At 40.8% G+C, this 19,621-nt stretch overlaps 1 protein-coding gene across 1 annotated transcript in view; it reads left to right on the forward strand.

Annotated features, from left to right (window-relative positions):
• The first annotated feature begins 5,399 nt into the window (after positions 1 to 5,399).
• The window catches only part of abca4b (ATP-binding cassette, sub-family A (ABC1), member 4b), a 125,706-nt gene continuing 111,484 nt past the window's right edge, over positions 5,400 to 19,621 (forward strand). Inside the window, exons 1-5 of the mRNA XM_060829599.1 lie at positions 5,400 to 5,475; positions 9,401 to 9,494; positions 10,025 to 10,166; positions 13,854 to 13,993; positions 16,367 to 16,494. Coding sequence (XP_060685582.1) covers positions 5,410 to 5,475; positions 9,401 to 9,494; positions 10,025 to 10,166; positions 13,854 to 13,993; positions 16,367 to 16,494 — 570 coding nt within the window. The 5' untranslated portion in view covers positions 5,400 to 5,409. The remainder of the gene's footprint in view (positions 5,476 to 9,400; positions 9,495 to 10,024; positions 10,167 to 13,853; positions 13,994 to 16,366; positions 16,495 to 19,621) is intronic.

Genomic DNA, 19,621 nt, shown 5'->3' on the forward strand with positions numbered 1-19,621 from the left:
CTCCATTTGTCTTCCATATTACCTGTATACTAGGTTTACATAGAACGTAGAACAGTATAGTACAGACCCTTCGAACCTCAATGTTGTGTCGACTTTTTAATCCTACTCTAAGATCAGAATAACCTTCATTCCCTTCATTGTGCTATCTTCCAAGAATCGCTTAAATGTCCCTAACGTACCTGATTCTACTACCACTGTTGGCAGTGCATTCCAAGCACCCACCCATCTTTGTGTAAAGAACCTATCTCTTTCACCTCCCCTAAACATTCCTCTAATCACCTTAAAATTATGCTCCCTTGTGATAGAGATTTCTGCCATGGGAAAAAGTCTCTAGCTATTCACTCTATCTATGCCTCATCACCTTGTACACCTCTATCAAGTCACCTCTCACCCTTCTTCACTCCAATGAGAAAAGCACCATCTCGCTCAACTTTTCTTCATAAGACATGCCCTCAAGTCCAGGCAACTTCCTGGTAAATCTCCTCTTATCCCTCTCTGAAGCTTCCACATCCTTCCTATAATGAGGCAACCAGAACCGAACGCAATATTCCAAGTGTGGTCCAACATGTCTCTATGGAGCTGCCGCATAACCTTGCGGCTCTTAAACTCAATCCCCCTGTTAATGAAAGCCCTTCTTAACAACCCTATCAACTTGGGTGACAACTTTGAGGGATCAATGGACCTGAACCTCAAGATTGCTCTGTTCCTCTACACTCCCCAAGAATCCTGCCTTTAACCCTGTATTCTGTATTCATATTCAACCTTTGAAAGTGAATGACTTCACACTTTTACAGTTGAACTCCATCTGCCACTTCTCAGCCCAGTTCTGCATTCTGTCAAAGTCTTGTTGCAACCTACAATAGCCCTTCACGCTATCCACCACTTCACCAACCTTCATGTCATTGGTAAACCTACTAACCACCCTTCCACTTCCTAATCCAAGTCATTTATAAAAATCACAAAGAGCAGAGGTCTCAGAACCGATCCCTGCAGAACACCACTGGTCACCAAGCTCCAGGCTGAATACTTTCCATCTACCACCACCCTCTGTCTTCTATGAGCCAGCTAATTCTGTATCCAGACAGACAGGTTTCCCTGTATCTCATCACTCCTTAAATGGGCAACCTTATCAAATGCCTTGCTAAAATCCACATACACCTCATCCACTGTTCTATCTTCAGCAATGTGTTTTGTCACATCCTTATATAACTCAATAAGGTTTGTAAGGCATAATCTGCCCCTCACAAAGCCATGCTGACTATGTCTAATCAAACTATGGTTTTTCAAGTAATCATAAATCCTTCTCTCAGAATCCTTTCCAATACTTTGCCCACCATAGACATAAGACTGACTGGTCCATAATTCTCAGGATTATCCCTATTCCCCTTCTTGAGTAAGGGAATAGCATTTGCCACCCTCCAAACATCTGGCACTACTCCAGTGGATGGGGCGGACATAAAGACCATCACTAAATGGACAGCAATCTCTTCCCTCACTTCCTGCAGTAGCCTAGGGTGTATCCCATCCGGCCCAGGGGATTTCTCAATCCTTCGATGTTTTTTAAAATTTTCAGCACATCCTCCTTTTTAACATTAATCTGTTCGAGCGTATCAGTCTATTTCATGCTGTCCTCAGGAACATCAAGGTCCCTCTCAGTAGTGAATACTGAAGAAAAGTATTCATTAAGGACCTCCCCACTTCCTCTGACTCCAATTCCCTCCACTCCTTCTGATTGGCCCTACCCTCACCCTGGCCATCTTCCTGTTCCTCACATAAGGAATATGCAATTAATGTATGAGGGCATCCAGATCCCTCTGCACTGAAGCACTCTGATACTTCTCTCCAGTTAGATAATAAGATGCCTTTTTATTCATCTGACCGAAATGGATAACTTCACACTTATCGACGTTAAACTTCATTTTCCAGCATTTGCCCCACAGCCAGTCTCAGGTTAATGTGCTTACTATTCCCTATTCTCTCTCTCCCTCCTTTCTTAAAGTGTGGGGTTACATTAGCTACCCTCCAGTCCATTGGAACTCTTCCAGAACATACAAAATGCTGGAAAATGATCACCAATTTATCTGCTCTTTCTCAGGCCACTTCCTTAAGGCTTGCAGAGCAATCAGACCCTGGGGACTTACCAGGTTCGAATCCCAACAATTTCCCCAATAACATTTCCTGACTAATAAGAATTCCCTTCAGTTCCTCCTTCATGCTCGACCGTCTGTCCACCAGCATTTCCTGAAGGTTACTTGTGTCCTTCTTAGTGAAGGCAGATCAATTTGTTCAATTGGTCTGCCATCGCTTTGTTGCCCATTATGAATTCACCCGATTCTAACTGCAAGGGACCTGCATTTGGCTTCACCACTCTGTTTCTCTTGACATATCCCTGAAGCGATCCATTTTTGTGGGAAGAATGAGGCAAAGGAATGTAACATAAATTTTAAAGAAGGCACAGAGATCTGGGGTACTAGTTTTGGATGGTAGCAGGATAAGTTGTGGAGTCTGTTAAAAGGCATTTGGGATCTTTGGCTTTATAAATAGAGGCATAGAGAACAGGATGTTTTGCTAAGGCTTTATAAACATTGGTTAGACCTCAGCTGCAGCAGCATGTCCAATTCCAATATTATGAAAAATGTCAATGCCATAGAGAAAGTGCAGAAGAGTTTTATTAAAATGCTGAGACAGATGAGGCCTTTAGTTACGCGGAGACCCTTGAGAAGTCAGAGTTATTCTTCTTAGAATGGGAAAAGTTAAGAGGAGATTTGTTTGAAGTGTTCAAAATCATTCAATGTTTTGATGAAATAAATAAGAAGAGACTGCTTTCAGTTCAGAATAGTCAGGGTGGCAAAGGACGCAGATTTAAAATGACTGGCAAAAAACACAGAGTTTTCTTTATATTGCTGTGATCAGGAATGTATTGCCTGAAAGGAAGGTGGAAGCAAATTCAATAGTTGCATTCAAAAGAGAATTAGATAAATACTTGAAAGAACAAAAAAGGGTTACAGGGCTATTCTGAAGGCTCAGTGGGTAGGATTAATCAGATACCAGCATAAAGAGCTGGCACAGACACAGTGGGCTGAATGGACTCCTCCTGTGCAGTATTATTCTATGAATCTATGAAAAAGGCTTAAAGCAGAAAAGTTGTAAAGCTCCAAAATAATCCTGTACCAATACTGACACAATAGCTTCTTTCTGCACTGGGATTTCTATGAACAAAACTCCCAGGACTGTACTCTCTGAGAGAGAATGTTGCCAGTAGTATTCCAGGAATAAGTTTTAGCTTGAAATGAAATGTCAAGAGTTGTTTGATACGTTCCTGAAATAAAAATGGAGTCCTTAGTGTTTTCTGGTTTCTTTTCAGGTCTGCCCTAGTTCTTCATCTCTCCTATTGGTGCTACTGTTATGTAGAAACAGACAGCAGGTCAACCAGTATCAGAAAAGGGAAAGGACTGGGTGGTATGGTGGCTCAGTGGTTAGCACTGCTGCCTTACAGCACCAGGGACCGGGACTTAATTCCAGCCTTGGGTGACTGACTGTGTGGAGTTTGCATGTTCTCCTTGTGTCTGTGTGGGTTTCCTCCCACAGTCTAAAGATGTGCAGGTTAGGTGAGTTGGTTATGCTCAATTGTTCATAGTGTTCAGGGATGTGTAGGTAGGTGCATTTGTCAGGAAAATTGTAGAGTGGAATGGGTCTGGGTGAGATATTCATCGGTGTGGCCTATTGGGCCGAAGGGTTTGTTTCCACACTGTAGGGGTTCTATGAAATGACTTTTAAAAGAAATTTTTAAAAAGTCATTAATATGTGAAGTATTAACTTGCCATTTCTCTTTATATAATACTGCAATTTATTCACCTGCTATGTATTTCCTTAAAAGGGCATATTTATATAACGCCTTTCACCAGGCATCTCAAAGGATATTACAACCAATGGAACACTTTGAATGGACAGTCATTGTTGTAATGCAGCAAACAGACCTGCCAATTTGCACAAAGCAAACTCCCACAAACATCCTTACTTCTAGGCAGTCCCTCTGGGATTGTGGGTAATTTGCTTCCATTCTGGTAGAAGGGGTTTTGAAATGGCCAATAAGATCAATCTGCACACTCTGCCATGTCAGGGGTCGATGGTGCTCAGGTTGTCAGATAGATGAATGGTTTGGGGATTAATGCTGTAGCCAACACCTTCATTTCCTACTTACATGTTACGGATGAAGTCTTTTGAAATTTCTAGTGCTATTCTGAATGAACCCTTGGTCAGCCAACAAGTCAGGGAGTCCCATGTGTTTTGACGATTTCTTCAAGGATACTTAAAGGACATCCCTAAGACACTTCTCCATCATCATGGTAATGTCTCCTGTTGCGGCTGAGTTCTGGGTAGAGCAGTTCATAGAATCATTGAATTGCTACTGTGCAGAAGCAGGTCATTCAGCCCATCAAGTCTGTACTGACCCTCTGAAGGGCATTCCACCCAGAACTACCTCACTACCTTATCCTGAAACACTGCATTTCCCATGGCCAGTCCACCTAACCTGCACTTTCTGGGAGGAAACAGGAGCACCCGGAGGCAACCTGCACAGACAGGGGGCGGATGTGCAAACCTCACACAGATCTTCACCCAAGAGTGGAATCAAACTTGGGTATCTGGTGCTGTGAGGCAACAATGCTAACCACTGTGCCACCATGACAGTTGCTTCAGGAGTATTGAAGCATTTGAATAAGCAGACCTGCCCAGGGGAGCTGCTTTCGAGTGTTTAACACTTTGGTGCGGGGCATTTCAGTTTGTGAGAGGCTTTTACTGTTGGACACCACCCCGCCTTCTTGCCGCTGAATTTGGAAGATTCAGCAATGGCACGAGAGGTGGTTCTCACCCTGTGCTTTAAGATAATGCCATGGAATCTTTCACAGCCACCCAAACAGACAATAAGAGCCAACGGTTTGTATGTTATCCAAAGCAGATCACAAAAATGCAACACTCTCTCAGGACTGCACTGAAAGATCAGGTTTGATTTCTGTGCTCAAGACTTGCAGAGTGGGATTAGAATCCACAATCTTATGACTCAGAGGAATGAGTGCTCCTACCAAACTCTCTTCTGTCATTTGTGTTTTCATTTCTGATTTGTTTTGTTTCAGCTTTCAGCACCTCTGCTGTTCCAGTGACTAACTCTGCCAAACACTCTGCGACTCTCCTGCTCTGTGTAGTTTAGCTAATCACTGGTTTAACCAGCTATTTACGGAAGTTTAAGGATGTCTGAATCCAGCACCAGCGTCTCCCGAACTGTACCTCCTTCCTGTTTTTAAAAATAATTCAATTGTTTCAGTCAATTGTAAAGCTGATGTCTTAAGGGGTTGCCGTTTATTTTGTAGAATTGCACACATTAAATGACCGTAGTGGGAGAGAGGCAAGAGAATGAGCTCCTCCAATCAGATCTCTCTGCTGCTTTGGAAGAACTGGACGCTCAGGAAGAGACAAAAGGTCAGTGCCTGAACAAAGGCTTGCATTCATTCCCACATCACTTAACAGGAGAAAGGAAGTAGAATAAAGAGACCATTAATAAGGGATCAAATGTTGTGTAAACAAGTCCAGACATTGGACCAGCAGATTGTCAATGAGATCAGTTAGCTATTTTTACTTTATCGACTGCAACATGTATCCATACAGCACCCTCAACACACATTCAAAAGCATTGCACAGGAATATCATCAAATGAAATTTGATGTCAAACCACATACACACATGACCAAATACTTTGTCAAAGAGGTGGGTTTAAGGATAGCCTTAAATGGGGTAAGACTGGCGGAAAGTTTTAGGGAGGGGATTTCTGAGGTTCCAGCCGCGTCGCCAATGCTGGAATGATTTAAATTAGAGATACTGAAGTGGCCAGAATTGAAAAAGCACTGATATCTTAGAGAGCTATAAGGTTGATAGGGATGGGCAAGGCCACACATTGTGACTTGAAAACAGGGATGAGAATTTTAAAATCCAGGTGTTGCTTAGCCAGGGGCTAAGGTGGGTCAGTGAGCACCAGCGTCAAAGGTGAATGGGACTTTTTGTGAAGTTGAGATTTGACAGAGGAACATTGTATTTAATCAGATGATTCAGATTTCATTTTGCTTATATCTGGCTTGCAGTCAGTTACCAGGTAAGAAGCTGAATACAATTCTGAAATTGCACACAAAGGGAAGTTCTCTCCTTTATTTGGCCTGAACTCTATCCTTCAGCAGCCAACACCAGTTACCAATATAAGAATTCCACAATGCCCTTTTATTTAGAAATGGGACTATTTAGAAATTGTAATTATTCCTCAAACCAAATTCATTATCCAACCACTGTGGTGAATGCAGTGAAAATGTTTAGTGCAATAATAGTCTGGATTTTACATGATGTGGAGATGCTGGTGTTGGGCTGAGATAAACAAAATTAAAAGTCACATGATACCAGGTTATAGTCCAACAGATTTATTTGAAATCACAAGCTTTCAGAACACTGCTCCTTCATCAGGTGAAGACTTTATCTGACATAGGAGCAGTGCTCTGAAAGCTTGTGATTTCAAGTAAGTTTGTTGAACTTGGTGTTCTGTGACTTCTGACTGAATTTTACAATCAGTGATGAAGCAAACGACATCAAAAAGATTGCCCACAAAGATATAGCGATCACAGAGGCATTTCTTCCCTTATCTGTCGCTGTTTAAATCTGATCTCAATTTCAAGAGATGTCTTGAAATGCAACAGCAGTTATGGGTGCAAACAGATTAAAGCCAATGGTATCCCTATGGTTCGCACACAGCCAACACAGTTAAAAATATTGATCTATCCTTTATTTATAATCAATATTTTCAGATAATGTCATAAATGTTTAGATTAGACTAAAGTAAAAACAAACAAGCCTTTACTGAAGCAGAAAAATTGAAACATCCTAACTTTTTCACATTATGGAGAAATTTGATCTTCCACCTACAAAATTAGTTTATCAGGGTCAGCGAAGATGTTTTGTAGTAGTTTTGAAGTTAGTGAACTGTTAAAAATACAGTTACACCTCACCCAACAAGATGCAACTGTTTGAAGATTTTGACAGCAAATCTAATAGCATAGAAGTGGGTATTGCCCTCAGTTTGTGCATGGCGGACATTTCAATTTGTAGGAGCCTGCTCAGTGCGACTAACAGAGGAGGTAGATTCACTCCTTACATTATTCTGTACAGCTGGGCATTCCTAAAGTTACTGACAAGTTTACCATCATTACCACAGCCAATATCTGTACCAAGCCAACTAAATACAAACAGGTTTTAGATTAAAAAGAAGTTGAATAAGAATATAAGTTAGTTGCAACAAGTTAACATAATAATTAGGCTTTGGGAATTTAGATTTGTATTATATCCCAATGCCATGGAAGATAGCTGCTAGTTATTTAATATAAGAACGGTTATAGCGATTGTTTATGATTCGGAGATGCTGGTGTTGGACTGGGGTGTACAAAGATAAACATCACACTATAACCTGGACTATAACCTGGTGTTGAGTGATTGTTTAGTGCACTTATATGGATGATTTACTAAGCTGGCCTGGAGCTGGATAAAACAAAATGACTAGTTCATTGGAATAGATAGCTACTTTAGACTGCAAAGGCTGATGTTCCCAGACACCTTTGGTAAGGAATAATACATGGACAGTGCTGCAGGCAGTTGTAAGCTATCATGCTGTAATATGAAAGTTAGACACCGTCTAAGAGCTGATGGCCACTGATTGGCCAACAGTGGTTGTGTGAGCAGCAGGGTTTCTATAGAAAATACAACCATCTGTGTACCAGGATCACAGAGTGGCTCAAGCCACAGAAAGGTTATGTGGTGATGGGGGCTGCAGTTGTGGTGAGATGGACAGACAGTCTGGTAGAAAGGGCAGGGAAATGGCTTTCAACAGATACCACATCCTGATGTCCAGAAAACACAAAGTGTTTTTGACTGAGGACATCCGTTCTCTCTCACAAAGTGACTGTATGGCGACAGATCCTCCTGCAGCTGAGTTCACCTCAACAAAGATGAATTAAGACCCTGAATGGACATTATTTGGTCACTGAAGGGACTCAATTGACAGTGAGATAAAAAGGCCAACTATGGGACTTCCCTCACAGACCTTCAAACAAATAGGCCAAGGGCATTATTGCAACATCAGCACAGCTAATTAAATATCCTTCAATGAGAGTGGAAGATTCCGCCTACTATAATCTTATTGCTGATGATCTGAGTTCTGCCCATACACCTTGAAGGTCATTTTTAACTCTCAGTGAATTGAGACACCTTCATCACCACAAACAGAGGAATTCTTGAATCACAATGTATCTTTAACATGTTGATCCCAATAATTTTAATTTTTTTAAACTCGTTGATGGGATGTTAACTAGGTCAGCATTTATTGCTCTTAATTGCCTACAGGGCAATGAAAGAGTCGTCTATATCGACGGGTAGCTCAGAGTAGGTGAAGATGGCAGATTTCCTTCCCTAAAGGGCATTAGTGAACAAGATGGATTTTTAAACAACAATCAACAACAGTTACATGGTTCTCATTGAGCCAGCTCTTTATTCCAGCCATGGTGGGACTGGTACCCATGTCCCCAGATCATTGGCCTTGGGTTCTGGATGCTAGTCAAGTGACATTACTACTACACTGCTGCCTCCACTGGATATGTCAGACATACGGACAATCCAGGAAAAGATGCGAGGGAATATCACTAATTGATCTAGACAGGTAAATGCTGGTTTGATGACGTACCATCGTTCTATTAACCAGTGGCATTATCACTTCCATATCACCTGTGCCTGGCAAGTATAGTGCTGTGCTCACAGCAGTGAAAGCTTTCCTTAAGTCTATTAAGACAAGAAGTGTGATTTGTTCCTGATCCTTTCTCTGGGATATGTCATTTGTCGGTCAAAGACACTGCTGACTTGATTTTTTTTCTGAATGCTAAACTGATCAGAGCTGATCAGTGCCAATGTAATTTGCTTCTAGCTATATTTATTTGGGATACAGCTCCTAGTAACCATGAACTAAGTCCACACATCAGTCCTGAAATGCAGCATAATTTGTTTTAAAGTGGTGAAAATTAGTTACAATACATTGGGGCAGGTGCCTGCATTCTGAAATGTGTGTTATGTTAGACTTGCAATACCAGTAAAATGTAACATCTGTTCTCAGCTCATCCAACTTCAAAGAGACTTTCAAAAGTTATTGATGTGATTACCTATTTACCTAGTTAGGTGAAGTAATGGAAAATAATTGAGACAAAATTGAATTTGACCGGAGTGAAATGGAGGAAACCTGAAATTGTAAGGGCTTTTTCTCTCAACATGAACTTGTCGCTTTTTAACATTGTTCTTAAACTAATCCCTATTTTATAATCTTTACTAGCTTCGTTTTCTAGTGGAACTCGTCTGGCCCCTCTCACTGTTCTTTGTTTTGGTTTGGTTACGGAAATCAAACCCACTCTACCAACAACATGAATGTGAGTAAGAGCAAACGCTGTAACATTTCTTGTTGTCTCTAAATTGCTTCCCTGTAATTTGATGCCGAAAAGACTAGTCATCACTTTGACTCTCCAGTCGTATCAGCTCGAAACTGAACACAACAGTGTTTCACGAGGAGCTGCTGAGTGTAAGATTTTACAAGTGGATAATGTTGGCAGGACTCCCCATCTGTTTTTGGTCTGAATAATAACTGCATGCCACAAGCTGCCCTCATTCATCAATCTCTTTCCCCAAGAGGTGCATATTTCATGGACACAGAATGGCAGCAACGAAGCTATGGCACGGAGAAGCTTTCTGGTGCTTGGGCTGAAACTGAATAGTTGATACAGTTCCAAGGACACTTGCTTTAGCTGAAGTATTAATATAATCAGAAGAAACAGAATGAGAAACAGAGCTCCTTTCTTTGGAAGCAGCAGCTTTATTTTAAAAGAATTTAAATAAGTTTCTAAGAAGAATAAGCTTGCAGATAACATATTTTGAAACTTCTTTGCATGTTTTCCCTACTTAGGCCATTTTCCAAATAAAGCGATGCCCTCTGCAGGAATGTTGCCATGGTTACAGGGAATTTTCTGTAATCTGAACAACCCCTGCTTCCGCTACCCTACACACGGAGAATCTCCTGGTGTGGTTTCAAACTACAATAACTCCATGTAAGTATAGTTTCAGGATTTGAGGCTGCTGTAAACATTTATTATATTGTGTTTGTAGCAAACCTAAAATCTGATGGTTACAGAATAAGTGCTGGCAGTAGTGACATTAGTGACAATATTAACAAGTTAGATGGATAACTGTTTCACTTTGAGGTGCTCTCACCTCCAACTTCAATGCCCTAAGCCACGTGAGACAGTTTGTCCCATTCACCCCAGTCAATCTCCCCAGTACAACCCTCAGCTCTGTTCAGGTACCTCCAAGTAACCCAGATTTGAAAGGATATGGTGATCCATTAGTTCCATCCCACATTTGGTTAACCACTTCTTAAAAAAAGTGCTGGGTGATACTCTTGACTATTAAATGGCTCAATCTTTTAGGATCATCCTGGAATACAAAGATTGCCTAAGACTTCTTTTCATGATTGCAAACTGACTTCATAAACACCTTGGCCCAGCCTCCTCCACCTCACCTCCAACAATGTCTGTCAGGAGTTGATGGAGCTTCTTTGTCACTAGGATGGAGGCCGTTCAATCAGCTGCTTCTTGCCCCTAAACTGCCTGGCTAAACTTTTCCTTAATGCTTCTCCTTGCCCTCACTCTGAACTCGTATGTTTCTCTCCGAACTCCTCTTGGACATGCTCTGAGCTCATCTTCACCATGAAATCCACCCTCACCCCCTTGATCCTAATCCCTTTAAACCGCCGATCTCCCAACTTCCCCTCTTGTCCTCCATGTCAGTCAATATTGTAAATGCATCTCTCTATTCAGGCGTTGTCCCTCCCAACTTTTATTTTTCCATTATCACTCTGCCCCCCAAACAAACACTCCTTTGTCCTTGTAATCTATTGTCCCATCTCTGACCTCCCATTCCACTCCAAAGTCCTCAAACTTGTTGCCACCTCCCAAATGCCTTCCCTTCTTTCCAGAAACTCCATCTTTGAATCTCACCAATCACACTTCTGCCTCTACCACAGTATCTAAAAGGTTCTTTTCAAAGACAAACATGCCATTCTATGTGACTATAACTGTGATAAAGATAAATGTTCCCTCCTCATCCTTCTAAAATTGTCTACAGCCTCTGATATAGTTGGCCACTCCTCCAAAGCCCCCCTCCAATACCTTCTTCTTGTCATCCAGCCAAGTGGAATGGTATCACTTAGTTCTGTTCTGATCAATCCAGTTGTAGCCAGAGAATGACTAGTAATGGCTTCCCTTCCTGCTACTCATAGTTGCCTCTGGGGTTCCCTAGGGATTGACCCTTAACACCCTTAACACCCTCCTACTAATGTCCCTCAGCAACATCATCCATCACCACAATGTTAGTCTTCACATCAGCCTAATGATACCCAGCTCTACCTCACCACCACCACTTCACCACTGGAGCTTAATTATCAGACTGTTTGTCCTTTATCCAGTACATGATGAGCAGAAATACCCTCTAATTAAATATTGGAAGGACTGAAGCCAACAATCTTGGTCGTCGTTCCAAAGTCTGTTTCCTACTCTATCCTTCTCTGTTAATATCCTGAGTTTAAACCAACCTGTTCACAATCCTGGAGTGATGCTTGATGCTGAGATGAGCTCCGGCCTCATCTTTGCACCATCTTTAAGACAGCCTATTTGCATATTTGTAACATGGCTTGTCTATGCACCTGACTCAGCTCATCTGCTGGCAAAAACTCTCATTCATGCCTTTCATACCTCTAGATTCAACTATTCCAATATCCTGCAGACTGATCTCTGGTAGTACCTCAAGACTTGACTCTCACAGTATGCCGTTCATAAACTTGAGGTCATCCAAACATCTGCTGCACTTTTCCTAACTTACAGAAGATTCCATTTCCCTACCACTCCTATATTCATTGACCTGCAGTGGCTCTTGGTCAAGTAATTTCTTGATCTTAAAATTCTCATGCTTAGTTTTGATTTGCCCCTTCCACTTCCTGTGATCTCATTCGACCCACAACCCTCCAGGATATCTGCACTCCTCTACTTTGATCTTTCGTGCATTCCCGATCACAATCACTCTTCCAATGGCAGCTGTGACTTCAATTTGGCCCTGAGTTCTGGAATGCCCTCTCTACTTTTCTCCCTCACCTACTTCCTTTTGACACCCTTTAAGGTCTACCACTTTTACCAAACTTTTAATTATCTGACTTCATTGCTTTCTTTATGAATCAATGTCAGGCTCCTGTGAAGCACTTTGGAATGTTTAATTATGGTAAAGGTGCTACGTAAGTATAAGTTGTTGTTGTTGTCTGTCAACAGGCAAATAGTTAGAGTTAACTCACTCCTCCATTCTTAAGTAAATGTACAAGTAGTTTTAAAACTTTGAGAAAACCCTAAATGACTTAAATGTGAATGCTATTGATGTTTCAGTTATTCCTTAATCTGTTTTCATCTTTTACTGACCTATCTCTTTTAGCTCCTGTCCTTCTCTCTATGTTGTGACTGGCCAGAGCGTGATTCCATCCCATATTGACCTTTCTTCAATAGGGGCTTGAAAGTGAAGATTGGGAGATGAAGACATGCTGTGTGTCAAACCCCTTCGGTCTGATTAGTTTGCCTCCTACCACTGACCCAGCATGTTTTGTTATTGCAACGGATGACCAGACTGAGCTTAGTTGTAATGTCAATAGTGGCTGAGATCAAATATTTGGCCCCTGACTCATGGCAAAATGCATTAATGTTACTGAGCTCCCTGAGCAGTCTGATGTTGGAAATGTACCATGATAGCTAAGATTTGTATTTCTTTTTTGAATCCAGTCAAATGTATTATTTATTTTAACATAGTTGACGTTTAATTATGTTTTAAGGTATGATAAGTCATCCTGCACTGTGAAGCTTACTAAAGATAATTATGTTGAGGGCTGCATTCAGTCCATTGTACATTCTGTCTGTTGAATTTTTGTGTATGCACTTATGGGAGGGGAGCTGCTATCCTCCTCATCCTTTTCTAAGTGCACTGACTCTTGCAAGCATATAGTTCCCAAGAGACTAACAGCCTTCTACCTCCTCACTAAAGCGGTTATCCCTCATGCATGAATCAATGAATGACGGTGAGCAGGTAACAGTAAACAGTTCGTAACTGAGGCCTTGTCCTTACCTGATTTCAAACCATGCATATTTTCCCACAATGATCCAGGATAATATACCTCCTGGTGGACAATCAAAGGTAGCATCATTAGTAGCATCCCTACCTCTGCAACAGAAGCTCCAAATTCCAGTGCCCCCTCAGAACTTAATGCATTTTGATCTGTCGATCTGTGAATCCTTCCAATGCACCTACATCGGGAAGCAAGATTGGGAGAGTTTTCATGTCAGCCAGAACTGTGTGGTAGATGAGAAGCAAGCACCTCCTCACTTTAAAAGATTCCACATTCTAGTTCCTGACTTTCATTCTGAGGGACTCACTCACACTCACACTCTCACTCTGATCATGGAATCTGAAAGCTATTCCCTTCCCTCTCTCTTCTAACAAGCTCTCTGAGGTCAGTTGTGGCATCACCAACTTCTGCCTTGGTTCTAAAGAGCTGACTTAGTGCAGCTGAATGGCCTAACATAAAACCTACAGCTCTGCTTCAACATTTGCATATATCCATGTACATTGTTAAAAGGTAGCAGCTGAAGGTTTGGATCACATGCAATGAAAACTAACGTTTTGAATTCTCTGGTACTTTGTTTCAGACTTGCTCGAGTGTACGCAGATGTTCAGGAGTTGCTGTTTGATAAGCCTGAAATCTATAAGCTGAGGAAGATCTGGGATGATGTGTGTTTTCTGTCAGACTTCATGGATGTACTCAGAACAAATCCTAGAAAAGTTGCAGGCAAGAAGAGGCTCTATCATAAGAAAGATTTGCATTCATATACCTCCTTTCATAGAGCACTTGTACAGCACGGAAACAGACCCTTTGGCCCAACTCATCCATGCTGACTAGGTTTCCTAAACTGGACTAGTCCCAATTGCCAGCATTTGGCCTATGTCTCTCTAAACCCTTCCTGTCCATTTAAAAACAATGGACAAGGAGGGAGATTGAAGCCAATGAAGTCACTTTGAAATATAATCATGGTTATCTAGAAATTATTGATGATACAGAAAGAGGCCATTCAGTCCATGCTGGCTCACTTGTAGCAAAACAATCAATAGCCCAGTCCCTACTCTTTCCCTGTCACCTTGGTAAATTTATTTCCTTTAAGTGGCCTTCTAATTTCCTTTTGAAACCATTGATCATAGAGTCAGAGAGTTATAGAGGTGTACAGCATAGAAACAGATCCTTTGGTCCAAATTGTCCATACCAACCAGATATCCCAAATCAATCTAGTCTGACCTGCCAGCACCTGGCCCATATCCCTCCAAACCCTTCCTATTCATATACCCATCCAGATGCCTTTTAAATGTTGCAATTATACTAGCCTCCACCACTTCCTCTGGCAGCTCATTCCATACACGTACCACACTCTGTGTGAAAATGTTGCCCCATAGGTCTCTTTTATATCTTTCCCCTCTCACCCTAAATCTACGCCCTCTAGTTGTGGACTCCCCCACCCCAGGGAAAAGACTTTGTCTATTTATCCTTTCCATGCCCCTCATGATTTTATAAACCACAATAAGGTCGCCCCTCAGCCTCTGACGCTCCAGGGAAAACAGCCCCAGCTTATTCAACCTCTCCCTATAACTCAAACACTCCAACCCTGGCAACATCCTTGTACATCTTTTCTGAACCCATTCAAGTTTATCAATAGGAAGGAGGCAATATTTGCTTCAACCATACCATAGGGCAACAAATTCCAGGTCATTGCCACTCACTGCATAAAAAGGATCTTGAGTAATTCCAAAAGGTAAACATTTTCATGAAGCTATTTGTCTTGTATCCATCAGGACAATTTACAAGAATACAATTCAAGGGAAAACCAACATTTCTAGCCAATGAAAGAATAGTGCTGATTGGTTGGCAAGTGAAATCTGATTGGTAGAAGTATTACCATTGAAAATGCACCAGTTAATGGCAATTGACAGTTTGCCAGGCTGTTAGATTTTAAACTAGGCAGGTTAATTCTGATGGTCAAGGCATTGCCCTGAGAAATAAATCAGAGAGTAGTTGATTGAGCTGAGATTAACATGTTGATGTTCCTTCTGTGTGTAAATTACAGGGCTGTCTGGACCAATGTATGTGTAGCTTTCAGTGCTCACACAAATGAATGTTCTTTCTCACATTCCCACCTGCATCTGTTACCCAAAACCTTAAATCTGTGTCCTGGAGTTCTTGCATCATCAGTGAATGGAAACACATTTTCCTTACCTACCCTGTCCAAGCCTGTCCTGATCATGCACACTTCTAACAAATCACCCCACAATCTCCTTTGCTTCAAGGTGAACAACCCTGGCTTGTACAACCTAATCTTCTAAAATCCTCTATTCCTGGAACTATTCTGGTAAATAACATTGTGCTCAAAGACACTTGGATTTTTCCTAAGATTTATTGACCAGTACTCTTGTAATGGCCTAACCAGAGGTTCAGCAAAACCTTACTGCTTTGTACCAAAGACAAGTTTGTTTACGAAGCTTGTCAAACAGTCTCCCAATTTATGCCAACACCTTCAAAGATCTATGCACCTATGCCTCCAGGCATCTCACACCTCTCTATATTAAATTCCATCAGCCACTTGTCTGCCCATTCTATCAGCCTAGTTATGTCCTGGCACAGTCAATTTGTATCAGCCTCAGTGCTTGCCACTCCTCCAACATTAATTAAATCGCTCTTACAAAGATCTGGCACAGTTGCAATGGGTTAAAGGCCTCCTACTGTATTGTAACACGTGAAATGTAATCAGTTACGTTAAGTACATACAAGCAAAAGTCCTTGATAGGATGATTACTTGTATGTATCTAAAAAGGCACGTAATAACACATGGGTTGATTGAAAGTTGATTTGACCATATCTAAAATGACACTTTACAACACGACAGTTGAGTGGAGTCAGGAGATATAGACCTGTAATGTTTTATTCTGTGAATACATTTATCACAAGTGTAGACTAACTACTTTTTCCACAAATTAGCTATCAGATATAACATCTGAGATCTGCAATCTGACATTCTGACTAAAGTAGCAAGATAAAACAAACAAAAAAAATTGATAGGTTAAAAAAAACAATCTTTTTCTATTTTCTGTTTCCATGACACTTCTATTCTATTTGAAGGAAGAGGTATTCGTATCAGGGATATTCTGAAGGATGATGAAGTCCTGACCTCCTTTTTACTCAAGGAAATTGAACTCTCAGACTCTGTCGTTTATCAGTTAATCAATGCCCAAGTGCGGCCTGAACAGGTAAGATTTGCTATGGTTCTGTTTCTCATGTGATAACATAAGCTATTCAGGAATGGGTAAAGGCCATTCTGACAATCAAATTCACTTTTGCCACTTTCTAAAGATGGCAACCTCAGACAAAGACTCATTCAACAAAGACCCAGTCAAAAATTCTATAATGCCATTTCTAATGAAATGTCATTGACATGGAATGTTAGCCATTATAACTCATTCAAAACTCAACTGTTCAGACAAAATTGAAATCAAACATATTAAATCTGTAACTCTCAACAGCAATGCTATCTGACCTGTTGAGTTTTCTTTTCTAGCATTATTTATTTTGTTTTTAAATTCCATAAAACATGTACAAATCAAATTATTAATACTTCTTCATTTAGAATTCCTTTCTCAACAAAATGTGACCCAGTTCCCTTTTAAAAGTATTAGATGCTCCAGAGTACTCATTGTGAAGAAGCACAATATTAATTAATGTCACTGTTCTATTCTGGCTCATAGCATCATCCAGTGTCCCAGCTCCAGAACATTTAGGGATGTTGGTTATTTAAATAGAAATTTATTTGTGAGGGAGAAAGTTTATTGGCACAGAGATTCATCAGTCAGGCCATGCTCCAAGAACTCTCTCATTCAACTGGACTGAGTTGGTACAATCTATTCCTGGTACAGAGGAATCAGCATAATCACCCTTGGGTCAGGTGCCACCAGAAACCTGGCACAGAATGAACGTAGGAGTGACCTGCTATCAAGTCACCGAGCTTTACTTGCAAATGCTGTATGCACCTGGAGGAGTGAAAACTGAAGACAAGGGACTTAGGCAATAACAGTGTCCCATTAACCTCTGTCCACTAAAAGGATGAGGAAAACAGACACATGGGAACACCATCATCTGCAGGTCTCCTGCCAAGCACACACCATCCTGACTTGGAACTACATCCCTGCTCTTTCTTTGTTCCCTAGTCAAAATCCTGGAATTCCCTCCATAACAGTACTGTGGACACCCCAGCACCACGCAGACAACAGCAGTTCAGTGTTCACCACCACCTTCTCAAGGTCAACTGGGGATGTCCAATAGATTCTGGCCTCACCAGGGATGCCCACATCTCATAAACAAATTGAAAGAAAGAACTTGTATTGAGATAAAAGCAAAATACTGTGTATGCTGGAAATCTGAAATAAAAACAAAGTACTGGAGAAATTCAGCAGGTCTCGCAGTATCTTGGAAGACAGAAACAGAGTTAATGCTACCAATATGATTATGACAGAATTCTGAAGAGGACATTAACTCTGTTGCTGTCTCCACTGTTGCTGCCAGACATTACATGTTTCTTCAGCATCTTTTGTTTTTACTTAGCTTTATATGATGTATTTTATATAACAAATTGTTCTGAGGTGTGGCACAGGCACCTGATCAAACAAACCAACATTTCTGTGGCTGATATTGCTATTTCATTCCACTGTACAATTAAAAATCATAATCAAACATGTGCTAATTTTTAAAAGAGTGTTTAAAAAGAACAGATGAGAATCTGTTAGAAGGGATTTATTCACAAGTCCAGTGCAGACCCTTTACCAGAAGTTTTAGACACAGTGCAGCCCTTCACTCACTGAATGTCTGAGTGTTGAAGTAATTACAATCTGCATCAGAATGTTCCCTTTGGTAATGGTGTGTGGCCTCAAATTCTTTACCAGATGGAATGCGCCAGTGTGGGAAGCAGCACTGACTGACAGTGCCGGGATAATAACAAAATTGAAACACAACTCTAAAGAATCTTTTCATATGCAAATAATAAAATAATGAGAAAACATCCACGTATGCTGTGATTCAAAATTACCCAGACATCAACTACCTTAACCTTTTTTTTAAAAGCTTTCAGCCGGAGAATTCCTAAGGAGCTGTCAGCACTTTAGTGACAGGGTTCTTTGACCACAGTATATTTCTGGGTGTTTGTGGTTATGACACATGGATAAGTCTTGAATAGCAATCTAGCAAACAAACAGTATATCTTTGCATCTCAAGCATAACTGCATGAATGTCAAATGATTTACAGAGGCTCACAAAGATTTGACTTGTGGTTTTACTGTTGGACACCACTTTTAGATTTGTGTGAAGCATTATTTATCAATTGATTAAATTAAAAGGTGCGTATCAAAAATTGAAGTTACCTAGAAGAATCTCTATTCAATTTAGCCCTTTCAAATAGACTGAGACATTCGTGTGTTCTGTGCAACTGAAGCCAAAGGTCACAATGTATCTATATCTTGTTCTGCGATTGAAACAATCTTGTTGCCTTCATAGTAGGCCCATAGTTGCAATTCCTAAAGAACAACACTATTCTGAGCTGTTATTAGTATAAGTGAGATAAGCTGCAACTAGAGATCTCACTTCGCTGCAAGATCAGTACATTTAGGAAGCAAATCTTTAACCTGCTGTTGAAGAGTGTAAGCACTTTACTTTAACCTGTTGAGGAGTTTTGACACCTTCATGCACCCACTCTGGGTGCCCTTCTTATGAACGAGGCATTTTCGCATTGTCAGTCATGTCACTGGAGAATTACTGCTGACTCAGCATTATCTTCCTGAAATTGATTATTCTTCTTTGGAAGACAATAGGTTGAAATGTTGCTCATGACATCTCATCATCTGCACCAAAGTTAAATATACAGTTTGAAACAAAAACAGAAATTGCTGGAAAAACTCAGCAGGTCTGGCAGCATTTGTGGAGAGATAGTAGAGCTAACATTTTGGGTCCAGTGACCTTTCTTCATAACTGGCATCCACAGTTGTCTGTTGTTTTTGCAGTACCAATTCATTCATCATTCGAGTTTGCTGTCTGAGCAACTTCAGTTATAGATTTGTCAATGACTTCAAGTGGGTTGTACTGCGCATTCCTTTTCTTCTCATCAACATTTTCTCACAAACTTTCATTTCTTCAATGATGATAAGGCTGTTTTGTAGTTTCCAATACTGTGCAATCACAGATTTAACAATAAGTTAAATTTCCGTTGAGCTCTCTGACCATCACATTGTTGACTGAGCCTTGTCTGCGACTAAGTGGCACCGGTGTATTCTTTTTAAGACATCTTCCCCAATAGAAGCTAGAATAATTATCTTCAGTCATGTACTCTTAAGG

This window comes from Hemiscyllium ocellatum, chromosome 9 (assembly GCF_020745735.1).
Source record: "Hemiscyllium ocellatum isolate sHemOce1 chromosome 9, sHemOce1.pat.X.cur, whole genome shotgun sequence".
Taxonomy (NCBI): domain Eukaryota; kingdom Metazoa; phylum Chordata; class Chondrichthyes; order Orectolobiformes; family Hemiscylliidae; genus Hemiscyllium; species Hemiscyllium ocellatum.